Here is a 13,821-nt window from a genome sequence, read left to right on the forward strand (position 1 = left end):
ACAATAAAATATAAGTACAATATACATTTTAAAAATGAAATTAAACAGAATGTTTAATTGATGTGATCCAAAACAATTATTCTGAGGCAATGCTGAATAAACAATGAAAGCAACCATTTGTTGCTAGCACTTTGAACAATGCTTTGGCAATGCTTTGAGTCTCATTTGATATGAAAATATGCATAAATTAATGAGAAAATATGATGAAAATGACTTTTCTATTCTTAATTTTTTTTTTAGATCTTGTTCCTGGAAAACACAAACCTAAGATCATTTCTGTGGAATTATCCCACTGCTTCTTGCTAGAACAAAGTAACCTCCTATTCAATAAAGCTTCTGTTTAATTATAAGTGTGTAATTCATGCAGGCTATCAATTCTTCAAAATGACCAGAGAATGCTTCAAACACAATTGTATATTCTCCCTAAAACAACAAAAAAGAGGAATTAATTCCTAGTTATGCTAAATGTTTTTGTTGAATATTCTTACACAATAATGACATAGCAGATACTGCAAATTACTTCCTATTCACTATGTCATGAAGAACTGGTTCTATTTAAATAATTCTCTCTGCCCCATTAGGTGCTTCGGGAATTTGTCTCTGAACATTTTGGCTTTTGCAGTATGTTCACGTGAGTTGGAAGTTACATTTGTAATACTTGTTTAAGTCACCATGAGTAGATTTTTCAAAGGCATTTGGTATGATTACTCAGTTTTATAAATATTTTGTATGTACTATGCTGAGCTATAGCCATAATAAATTGTTAAAAAACAAAGTTCTATACAGTTGAGGGACCTACTTGCAGAAGCCAAGGCTTAAGGAATCTTCCGACACAATAGTAAGAAAAAGCATGCGTCCAGTATAGCTAACTACATTCTGCCACACTGAGTCAAAGTTGGCTTGACAAGTAGGAACCCTGTCACCTCCATCATCCTGTGTCTTGGATGATGCCATTTCAGGAAGTCTGTCTGCTTCCATGATAATCCAAGTTGATGGGTTACCTGAGGACATACTAGAGAAAATGGCTTTGCTCCACTGTAAGTTGGTTGATTGGTTTCCTGTTGCTTTTGCTGGAAAGGCGAGTCTACTCACATGACAATTACTGTTTTATGTATTGTCGAACCTACAACAACCCTACAATAACCCAGTTACTGTTTTGCCCAACTGATCTGAAGTTTACTCATTTATCTACATATCCTGCAATAAGTTGATCATTTAACCTCCTACTCAAAAGAATGGGACCAGGTCAAGTTGCCAGGATTGGTATCAAGGACTGGCTTGTTTGAGGACCTTTTGAAAGCACATTTTCATAGAACTCCTCATCCTCCTCCTCTTTGTTATAATTTACACACCTCTCATTCTTGCTCAGACAACAGTGGTAATGTAAAGCAGAAGTAGTAGATGTCAATGCCTTTTGGCTCTTTGCTTGGATTCAAGGCACCTGCAAGGATGCAAGCAGTAGCCATAATGGGCAAGAAAAGCAGTTCAGTAGGGGAAATGGAGTGATTGAAAGTGTCTTGGCCAAATGTCCACCAGGAAATTGTTCCTGTGGTCAGACCAAAATAATCTGGAAGATGTTGGTGCATGACAAATTTCATGTTGAGACCTGTTGTTGTTATAGTGTGTCTTCAAATTATTTCTGAGTGAGGGCAACCTAGGTTTTCTGAGCCTGAGTGTGTGATTCACCCAAGGTCAACCAGTGTGTTTCCATGGCATAGAGGGGAAGCAAACCATGATTGCAGTACAAAGCTCAAACAACTACACCACAATGACTGTCTTGGAATCTATTACCTCAGTCCTATTCCATCATAATGCAAGTATATTGTATCAACATTCAAAAGAGGATAGCACTATGTCTTTTTAAAATCTATATATGTATTGATTTTTTCCATTGATATAAGTAGTACTATATATAAATTATAAAGACAATAATTTCCTCTTATATGACTTAGTGCTATTTAAAGAGGAGAGCACTATTTCTAACCCTGGTTCTTTCAATTTATGTGGAGAGTAGAGAATTATGGTCTGATGTGGAAAACTTATATTATGTATGGATCCATGTGATCAGAAATACTAAAAAACAGCATTACAATCCATATCAAAAGGCTTCACACACAGAAGAAGCTCTCTTGATCAGACTCCTCACTCTTCACATAAGTAGAGAATGTAACTGAGATGATTGGAATGAGTCTAGCACAATCCCTTTATCATGTGTTGATACATAAAGCTCTCATCATAACTGAATAGTATTTTGAGACTGAGAGGCAAATGTAGAATGGAATGGGATGCATCCAGACTACTGGTCTAAAGGAATTCTAGATCTGATTACAGAAAGATCTTTGTCTGTATTTATTGAACAGTTTGTTTTTCTAATTTTAAAACACTTTGAGGTTGGACCTTTGTTAATGTATAGAGATGCAACTTGACTTTACCTCTGCATATGATACACATTTTTTTATCATTACAGAGGATAATATTCCTTTCTACTCTCCTCAATGATCATAGCCCCCACCACACCTCCAGGCAGGACTTACTACTTGGGCAGGCATGGGCAAACTTTGGCCCGCCAGGTGTTTTGGACTTCAACTCTCACAATTCCTAACAATTGGCAAGCTGGCTGGGATTTCTGGGAGATGAAGTCCAAAAAACCTGGAGGGGCAAAGTTTGCTCATGCCTGCTATTGAGAATGCCAGCAGATCTCAATAGAGCATGCATCCAGCTATACAGGGATATAGCTGGATACTTTGCCAGCCTTGTTGGATGGCTACGGAGAGTCATTCTACATGCCCTATTACACTACCTTGTGCTATTCAGGATCTGGGAATAAGATTTTCATTTAGGAAGAGATAGATGTGAAATGTACCTGTAGATATGTTGGTTGAGCACCACTGATCCTCACGGTTGTGTCGATTGTCTCTGCAGAAAAGGAACTATTATCAGGAGCTTAACCAAATGAATACCACCTCATTATTCCTTTACAACTTAAAACAAAACTTTCTTTGGAAAGGATTTTAAAATACATTTAGCTACATAGCAAAAAGGCAAAATAATGGGTAAAGCAGCTACTTAATATAAGATGGACTTAATATAAGATGGCTTGCCACAAGAATAATCTTTTATGCAGTTGGGTTTTTTTTTTTTTAGTAGTCAGACATCTGGTCTGCTTATACCAGGGAAATGTGGATGATACATTTGTTGCCAAGGTTGCCACTTATATTCTGAAACTTGACACTTATGTGTAGTTTTGGGTGAACTAGCATCTCATATGTATTGTCAGTGTATCATTGCAATGGCACTGTGAGCCAAATTCTTTGTTATAACTACCAGCAGTACCGTATTAATTAGCCTTCTGAGGCACCTTAAAGCCTTACACATCTATTTTTACACCAGAAAATTATAGTCCCTATCAGTGTAGATGTTTTGAATCAGCAAAATTTCTATAATCCATGCTTACCTCCCTTCAAAGCACCACAAAATGTATAATCATCATCTACACCATGGCAAAGAGTAGCTTCCCATTTAAAGACATACAATGTTTCATGCCATATGTGTATACGTGCTGTCAAGATGGTTATATCAGCCTCTGTAAAGTAATAATTGGACACAGCAATAAAATAAACATAGTCTTCTAAGAGTAAGTCTACAAAAGTTAATGGTGCATTCTTAGCTTCAAAGATGCTATAAGATCCCTTTGCACATTGGCAGTCCAGACAAAATATGGGTATGTTTGGGAATTCTTAGTTTTCTTTATAGGGTATAAAATAATTTTTAATAACAAGTATTTGTGCATAATTAATTAGAAAAATGAGGGCCCAGGAAAAAAGTGGGAAAAATGGGAAGGGGATTTTTTTTTGGTAAAAGCTTTTTTCCATAATAATTAAATATATATATATTATAGAACATTTACTTTTAGAATGGTGAATATTGTGTGTAAGAAAGGTGTAAATGTATTTACTTTTATTTAGAACTATACACAGTATCAGATCATTACAATTCCTCGTCTTGGTTTCCCTTTTTCAGCTCTTTTTATGAAAATAAGTGTGTTATGTCTGCTGGACACAATGGATAATTAGTGTAGACAAAATAATTGCTCCTCAAGTTGGCAAGAGTTTTCTTATAGTTCAGGTGCTTCCTTGCATTTCAGAACCTTGCAGCAAAAAAATATTCTGAATAAACTGTACTTTTCATAGATCACAATTGAGATACCAAAGTTATATATACAGCCACCCATCCACAGGAAGGGCATAGGATTCTGCAAAAGTAGAAAAACGTGTGTTTTAAAAGTCTACTAATTTTTAACCAAATATACTACTTTGCCATGAACCTCTTGTTCTGCCAGCACAATACTATGGTCAATTTCTGGCAAAAGTTGATCATAGGATCCCACTGGAGAGCCCAGAGATTGCTAGAGGAAAACATACTACTTAAATCTGCAAAAGTGAAACACGTAAATCTGTAGGACCAACTGTAACTAGGAATTTTATGTTCCATTCTTCCCAAGGGTCCAAAACAGAGAAGAGAAACACATTTTCTATGGCTTCAAAGTTTCCCAAAATTTAACATTTCTATATTTAACACATATTCATCTTCTTGAAGAAAATATGGAAAGAAAGAAAGACACACAGACAGACAGACAGACAGACAGACAGACAGACAGACTACATGTTGGGACTTTTCACCAAGAAGTTATTTTCAAACATTGAGAAAGAGGAAGGAGAAATGAGGTCAGAAGAGACCAGAGACAACAAAGGCAAGCGACAAGAAGAGAAGGAGTGTGGAAAAACTAACAGGATGTTACAGTAAACATGTTCTTATCTTTTCTCTTACAGTAGTAGTAGATAACTATAAAAAAGTAGTGACTACATTGATCAACTAGGAGACTTTGGAGGGCCACATCCACAAGTATACTCGCATTTGCAGCTGTTCTTGTTGTTGTTTCTCCCTCTATGGCAGTGTTTCTCAACCTGCGGGTTGGGGCTCCTGGGAAAGTCGCGAACAAGTGTCAGAGAGATCACCAAAGACCATCAGAAAACACAATATTTTCTGTTGGTCATGGGGGTTCTGGTGTCAAGTTTGGCCCAATTCTATCATTGGCACAGTTCAGAATGCTCTTTCATTGTAGGTTAACTATAAATCCCAACAACTACAACTCCCAAATGTCAACTCTATTTCCCCCAAACTCCACCAATATTTGGGCATATTGAGTATTCATGCCAAGTTTGGTCCAGATCCACCATTGTTTTAGTCCACAGTGCTCTCTGGATGTAGGTGAACTACAACTCCAAAGCTTAAGGTCAATGCCCACCAAACCCTTGCAGTGTTTTATGTTGGTCATGGGAGTTCTTTGTGCCAAGTTTGGTTCAATTCCATCATTGGTGGAGTTTAGAATTCTCTTTGCTTGTAGATTAACTATAAATCCCAGCAACTACAACTCCCAAATGACAAAATTAATTAACACACCAATATTCAAATTTGGGCATATCAGGTATTTGCATCAAATTTGGACTAGTGAATGAAAATACATCCTGCATATCAAATATTTTACATTACAATTCTTAAAGTAGCAATATTAGAGTTATAAAGTAGCAACAAAAATAATTTTGTGGTTGGGAATACCCACAACATGAAGAACTGTATTAAGAGGTCACGGCATTAGGAAGGTTGAGAAACACTGCTCTATAGAACATTCTCACTATCGGTGGGGCATTACTAGAGGACATTCTCATCCTGTCTATATTGAAAAAGAGATGATGAACCCTTCAGCTATCCCAATTGTCACTGCCCTGACAATTGGGAGGCAGCACTGCCCACACTTCTATCCCTTTTCTTTTAGTGTCATGTCTTAATTAGATGGTAAGCCTGATGGAAAAGAATTATTTTATTGTTCTTTTACTTGTAAAGTGTCAAACACAGTGATGGATATAGGTACATTCTTGTGGTGGTGGTGGTGGTGGTGGTGGTAATTGTTGTTGTTGTTGTGATTCTGAGTCATTCTGAGACCTCGGGAGTCTAGTGCTGCTCTGAATGTGGTAAGAATGCCACCCACAAACACCTTAGAGGTCATTCTGGGGCATTTTGGAACAAAAATGGAGTGTGTATGTGTGTGCCTGGAGAGACTTGAAACACCCCAAGAGCTACAAAAATGGCCCTGCTAGGACACATTCAGCCTGTAGGCTGCACTTTGCTCACCCCTGTCCTAGAAAGTGGCATGCAATCTACTAGTCCATCACTATATATATGCAGTTATTGCTAACTCGAACACCATTGCTGTTTAGTGCTGTGGGATCCTCTTGAATGGTATGTAGAATGGCATGAAATGCTACAGGAGATAGCAAAATTGTGTGTGCTTCCTTGTTGAAATGAAACCACTTTCTAGGAACCAACTAATCATCTTCCAATCCAATCCAGTGAATTGGACAGGGTAAACTATCACACTGGAGTAATCAGCATTCTATAATGTAAAGCACTAGGCCTAGTGTTCTCTAGAAACTTACTTGGGATCCAGAATATATGGCCCTGCCATACAGAAACCTTCAACGAACACGGCTTGACAGTAAAAGAGAACATGGCAGCTCCAGGACCTGCAGGTCAAGAAAAAAAATGATGTTATTGTGTCCAACAGAATATGCCATCTCTAGGCATTTTCTAGGTCCTCCAACATGATTCTACTATGGTCTTCTTGGTCTGTAAACCCTTTATTTAAAAGTGTTCACTATCATTCATTGTGTTACGTATTAATGCAGAGCTCAATAATGTATTCACCATGGATATAGGGATCATGTTGTACATTCTTATTATAGAAGTTTTCTGCAGAGAAGCAGTTCCCATTTTAAGCAAACTCTGCTATTTAATTGAAGCAATGGCTTTCGTGTGAAGGGTGGGAGTTATATAAGTTGTCCATGGACTGTATGAATTTTCACCTCAACTTAGCTCTCATTCTCCAGGCTTAAAGGCTCAGTTGGAGCCAGGGAGGGTTTGTGCCCTATGCTGTCATTATTCCTGATGCTTCTGTGGCCACATCATGAAAAGGTTGCTTTATAGTGAGTCACATTTTGTTCTCATGGAACCATACACTATACACTGTATTGTCTGTCATTAGCAGTGACTCTCCAGTCTCCACATTCTCAAACAAAAATCTTTCCCAACTGTGCTGCATAAATACTTTCTTCCAAAATCACCAGGGATTCAACTAGGAATGCTGTGCATGCAAGATATGCTTCCTACGCTATTGAACAATGACCCATCCCTTGGTTAAATTATCCTTCTGAGTTAGGATACTGTTATTCCAATCTGAGTGAAAGCAACTTGCCTATGGCTATTGAGACAGCCTGTCTTGTTATAGAACTGGGTGTAATTCCAGGTTTCTCCAAGAGTTCTTTCAGTGTAGAACACTGGGACACATTACTCCTTTGGCACAAGCTTTATTGCTGGTAAAGCAATGATTCAACAAATGGTTGACAACAGAGAAGCTTTTCAATCTTTTCATTAATGGGGTCCATCATTCCCTCACAGCCAATGGTTGCACTGGGCCCCAAACAAGTTCTACTTAGCAATCAAATTCTCGATCCATCAGATATATGGCAAATTTGGGTTTGGATGCACTCCACCCAGTGGAAGATGGACTCTCAAGGGTTCATCTGTAGAAGAAAACTTTCAAAACTACAGTGCCCAAGCACAATACATCTCTTTCCCCAGTCAATTACTGTAAGAACTATGTCACATTGTAAACAACAGAGGAAAATTAATTCTCTCGCCCATTCCCAGCCTTCATATCTTTTTCCCAACCTCAAACTGTTAAGCTAATCCCAAAAAAAGTATCAAACAAGGTGACTGACACAAGTTGACTCTTTCACTACAATGGATCACTATTGATATTTGCCATGATCCTGAGAAGGCCTTCGACTCCTGGTGGCAGAAACCAATTCATTACACAGTCTGAAGGGCAAATCATGGCACGCATTTGAGTAGACAGTCTGCATATGAGGCAGAGAGTGAAGCAGACATTCTGCTGGCACATTTTTCATTGTGTGTGTACAGGTAGATAGACACATCACTGGTCTCTATGAAGTTTTGCTGTAAATGCCACTTAAGGTGAGGGCTTGCTCTAAGGGCCATGGTGGTGCAATTGTGCTGCTAAACTGCTGACCTGAAGATTGGCAATTCGAATCCACGAGACAGGGTGAGTTTCTGCTGTTAGCCCTAGCTCCTGCCACCCTAACAGTTCAAAAACATGCAAATGTGAATAGATCAATAGGTACTGCTTTGACAAAAAAAGGCAAAAGGATGCTCCAAGCAGTCAAAGGGATGCTCTACAACAGTGGTTCTCAACCTGTGGGTCCCCAGGTGTTTTGGCCTACAATTCCCAGAAATCCCAGCCAGCTTGTCAGCTGTTCGGATTTCTGGGAGTTGAAGGCCAAAATATCTGGGGACCCACAGATTGAGAACCACTGCTCTAGGAGGTGTCTATGGACACAGGCTCCTCAGCTTGAAAATGGAGAAAGAGCACTTCCCCCAGAGCCGGAGATAAGCACCACCTCCAGAAGCTGGAAATGAAAGAAGTATTTGTATTTGTCTGTGTGTTAGTGTCTCATTGTATGTCATTGTAATAAGGCACTGAATGTTTACCTATGTTTGCTTATATACTGCAATCCACTCTGAGTCCCCTCAAGGAGAAGGGTGGAATATAAATATATTATTATTATTATTATTATTATTATCATCATCATCATCATTATAGATACAATGTAGGTTGGGTTGCATACAGTGCAGCCCATTGGCTACATGAACCCTTCTCAAATGGCCTTTCTAGTTTCCCCAAATTTCCCTTAGTTTTACCATTACTCCCTAGGAATTGTTTTAGGTCCAGGATCCACCTTTCAAAAGCATCCTTTTGAAGTCTTACAGGGGATCATGGTCACAGAATTCATGGTAGCTGCTCACCTTGGAACAGAAGGGGCAGGATTAACAACCCAGCAATAGCATATTTTGGTTTCTTGTAATAAATAGTACCAGTAATTTTTGTTAATTTTTTTTTAAAAAAACTACCTGTATTCTACTGAGACAAATCGCAACCTCAGGGAGATAATGTTTGTTGGAAAAATGATGCACGTATACAGTTATTTCCTAGCCATCAGGCAATAGCAGAGTTGCAAACTGAATCATATTTATCCAAACTGCACTTTGAAAATATTTTTTTAAATATTAGAAATGCCCAAAGGGAGTATCTGTGAAACTCAGCACAAACAACCTTGGCCTTAAGTCGGCTGAGCTAAATGCAAAAGGTCTCAAATTATATTAGGAGCAAGAAGCAAACATTCAATCTCTCTATTAAATGTGTGTGTTTGTGTATAAACAGGCAGTTGAGTTGGTTGATGAAATGTTGAGGCATTTGTTTATTACTCTGCAGGTGAAAAGCAAGTTCCATTTCTGAGTAAATGCTGCAACAGCATATGCATCGGCAAGACTACAATGTCCCATCAGGGGCTTTAATTAGAGGGAGAGACAAACTGTTGCTTCTGCAAACATTTTTAAATCAAAGCAATCTGATGTTTCTACTTACCGCAGGAGGAAAATAAAATGTCTAGGTCATCTGATCTGCAAAGCAGGTGTTTTTCCCCTGCCGCAGTAAATCCACAAACAGAAAGGATCAAAATAGCAAGCGGGGACATGTTTACTTATCTTTAAACCATTTTAAGAGAAGACAAAGAGAGGGCTATGCTAGATTGCTTCACTTTCTGTTAAGAGGAACAAAGCCACTCTTAGTCATCCTCAGACACGTGGTTTCTGCAATTGGGGAAGAACATTTATTCTAAAACAAATATATGATTTAAATATCTGAAAACATTTCCTCCCCTTGATTTGTTTTTTTCAGAAGAATGTTGCATTATCACCTGTGTGAAATTTCCTATGTGTAAAGCTGCATTTGTGGTTTTCCACAAATAAATTGTAATAGGGTGACTTTGCTATTAACATTTCAGGTGGAAAGCAATGAAGGAAGTGAAAGATTACACCCAAAACATGTAAATTTACTGAGCAAGAAATACTGCCAGTTAGAAATGTTTGGCTGATAAAACACAGTGAACCAGCGCCATTGTATCTCTTGTGCTCATAACTATACAAATATTTATATTTTCCCTAAAGAGATCTATATAAAAAAATCGCTGCAGGAAAATATTCTTACTGTGAAAATTATGAAATGTACTAAGTCATATCAGTGAAAAGTACTATATTTCTTTCAAAAAACCTTGGTCTTTAAAACAAATCCCTGAGCACACATTTCCTCTTGCAACTATAACTTGCAGGGATCACACAATACAATGGTTATCAATGCTACTCGTTGTTGCATTGATAATGTCACACTGGCAAAATCAAAGCAGGCACAAACTTTTTAGTTCATTAGCTTTATCTTGCATTTTATAAACATGGTTGATACATTTTTTTAGGATCCATCAATGTTGTAAGTCAGGGAACGAGTCCCTCTAGTGGCATCTATAGAAAGAAGCTCTTTTACACACACAGAAACCCTTGAGAATTCCTTGCAACTCATTTTTCAGAATAATTTAAAACACCAACTGGAAAACCTCCTACATAATTAAATGATACTTGGAGTATATTTTTTCTGGATTATATCCATTATATAGAAATTAATCCCCAGTGGTTTTAGTAGAACTCACTTAGCATCAATACATTTGCAGTAATCAGAGTATCATAGTAGTACTTTTGGTTTGTTGTTGTGTCATTTCTGACTTTTGGTGACTCTAGGTCGAACATATCATGGGGATAACTTGACATAATTTGTTCAGATTATTTGCTGTTGGCTTCCACCGAAGGCAAGAGAGTGTGACCTGTCCAAGATCACCCAGTAAGTTTTCTGTGCCAGAATGAGAATTCAAAGCAGGGTCTCATCCAAGACTCAAACCACTACACCATGCTGGTGCAGTGCTTTGTATACTAAATGCTGGACCAGATAGGATTTTAGTTTGATTTTAGCATCTCTTTTTATCTCCATGGTATTATCCTGAAATACATTTGGTGTTTCAGGAAAATCTAGGGAGATAAAAACTAAGACATACTGAACCATAATAATAATAATAATAATAATAATAATAATAATAATAATAATAATAACAACAACAACAACAACTTCATTTATATCCTGCCACCATCTCCCAAAAGGGACTCAGGGCAGAATAAAATCCTATCTGGTCCAGCATTTACAGTGTGTCCAACCAGAGTGTCCGTTTTTGGAATCGCAAAGTATCATAAAGTGTTCATTTGTTTTAACCATCATAATGTTATCAAAAAGACCATCACTTCTAAACAGACAATATGACCTTATATGTGCACTTTCATAGCAGCATTATGTCCAGTGTAGCAAAAGTTTAAATCTGTTATGTGGATAAGAGTTCACTTAATGACAGTTATAGGAAATGTTATTCTTCGTTGGCCTGCATGAATTTGTACATTGTATACATTCATCCAGCTATAGCAAAACAATGGATAAAGTTATAGTTTAGCACTACATGAACACTACTAAAATTATATTCTACATCCATATGTATTGTACTCTGGCTGAGACTTCAAGAACCTTAAGACTCCACAGCATCTTAAGTGCATTAAGTGCAGAGGTGAGAACTATGCTATCCTTCAAATGTTGCTGGATTGCAAATTCCAGCAGCTCTAGCAAGCGTAGTCAATGGTAAGGAAGTGTAGTCAATGGTAGGGGCTGCAGTCCCAAGGACTATGATTCACAACTATGGCAAAGCCCTGAATTGATTTATTCCTATTTCTAATTTGTTTTTCATTCCACTGCTTTTTTATCTGACTTCTTTCATTTCTATATTCTATTTTTTGCTTTTATTTTGGACACTGGCCACAGAATTTCAATTACTGGGCAAAGAAAGGTGATACATCCAGTTATGCTATACATCTGTTGGTCTTTTAAGTCTCATTGTGGTTAATGCAGTTGTAATGCCAGCCATTCAGAACATCATTCATTAATTGTAAGCAAAAGGTGCCATTTAGGCTTTACATTGCAGTGTGTGGAATATCTACATATTGATTTTGTTAGTTAAAACAGGCAATAAACACTCTAATACTAAACGGTTCTATTTGGTAGCAAATTTCCCAAATCTATATTGAGCTGAGCGTTGGTTGATCTGGAAATCTGAATTTCAAATGGCTCTTCTGCTATTCCGAGTTTTCTGACATCTGCCATTCACATGTCACAATTTCAAAATGGCATGTAAGAGCTCTGTTCTACCATACGTGAAGCTTCTCAGGAAGAGGTGGAAACAAGCCCTCAATACAACTAAACCTGAAAGCTTCGGGTGAGTTTATGCATGAGGGAGGTGTGAATATGTGTGTGTGTTTCAAGAATATGCACAGAAGATATTGCTGTAACAAAACAACTTTGGTTGGCAAAGTTCTTAGAGAGAAGAAGGCATAAACAGATGCCAAAAGTAAAGGCAGTTTAAGGAGACAAGTGAGATGTGTGTAATTGGAAGAGGGACTTTCCTAAAGTGTCCTTGCCTGCCCCCTAATGTTTGAGACCCACAAACCAATATTTAGAACAGAAAGTTCAAACATAAGTGAATCATGTAAACCCTTGTCATGATCACCTTCCACCTGGAAATGTGTATCTTCATTGTGACAGGCCATGTGAGTCCAAAATCATTTACAGTTACTTACAGACCCACTGCCAAGACTCTACCCTTGGAAGACAATAATCCTTGGCCACAAGGAGTCACCTATGATGATGATGATCAATCCATGATTATCCAAGTGGCTTTTGTAATTTTCATGTTTTAATTTTTCTGCATTTTATTCCGAGAGTCACAATTTGTTGAAGAATTTGAGTGCCCGGAAACTTCAACTGGCCCAAAGAGCTGCAGCCTGGTTACTTACAGGTGCTGGACCCATAGAAGGACAACTCCTCCGCTAGAACACCTACACAGGCTGCCAATTTGTTTCTGAGCCCAATTCAACGTGCTGGTTTTGACCTTTAAAGCCCTAAACGGTTCAGGTCCAACTTACTTATCTGACTGCAGCTCCTCACACCAACTGACCTGATCTCACTTCTCACTTCCTACTCTTACTTCCACCACCGCTGCAAATGCGACTGACATCAATGAAGGAGAGGGCATTTTCAGTGGCTTCCCTAACCCTGTGGAACACCCTCCCAAAAGAAATGAAAACAGCTCCCTTCCTTCCTTCCTTCAAGAGCCAATTAAAAACTTTCCTGTTTAGACAGGCCTTCAATGAAGGAAACAAAGCTGGAGTGACAAGAAACACCATGTTTATGGACTGGAACAAAGTGCAATGTGATCTGACCTGATGCCACAAGAATGTGAATGTATATTATTGTTGTTTTAAATTGTTATTTTATGATGTTTTATACTTATTATCAATGTATTTGGATTGTTGTTTACATGATTTTAATATTTTGTAAGCTGCTTTGGGTCCAATGAGGGAGAAAAGAGGGATATAAATAAAGATTATGATGATGATTATTATTATTATTAGGAGCCTCTGGTGGCGGAATGGGTTAAACCCTTGTGCCAGCAGGACTGAAGACCGACAGGTCAGAGGTTCGAATCTGGGGAGAGCGCAGATTAACTCCCTCTGTCAGCTCCAGCTCCCCATATGGGGACATGAGAGAAGCCTCTCACAAGGATAGAAAAGCATAAAAACATCCAGGCATCCCCTCGGCAATGTCCTCACAGACGGCCAATTCTCTTGCACCAGAAGGGCTCCTGACATGGAAAAAATGTTATTATTCATGTATACATCATCAGACCTAAAATGAAGACAATCCACAAC

General features: G+C 38.1%; 1 protein-coding gene across 1 annotated transcript; it reads right to left on the reverse strand.

Annotated features, from left to right (window-relative positions):
* Nucleotides 1–251: 251 nt before the first annotated feature.
* On the reverse strand, nt 252–9,750 carry LY96 (lymphocyte antigen 96). The gene is made up of 5 exons (XM_060771687.2): nt 9,560–9,750; nt 6,495–6,581; nt 3,455–3,583; nt 2,864–2,916; nt 252–423 (listed from the first exon to the last, which is right to left on the reverse strand). Exons 1-5 carry the CDS (start codon nt 9,666–9,668, stop codon nt 325–327), a joined length of 477 nt encoding a protein of 158 aa, XP_060627670.2. The 5' UTR covers nt 9,669–9,750; the 3' UTR covers nt 252–324.
* Nucleotides 9,751–13,821: the final 4,071 nt, after the last annotated feature.

This window comes from Anolis sagrei, chromosome 4 (assembly GCF_037176765.1).
Source record: "Anolis sagrei isolate rAnoSag1 chromosome 4, rAnoSag1.mat, whole genome shotgun sequence".
Classification (NCBI taxonomy): Eukaryota; Metazoa; Chordata; class Lepidosauria; order Squamata; family Dactyloidae; genus Anolis; species Anolis sagrei.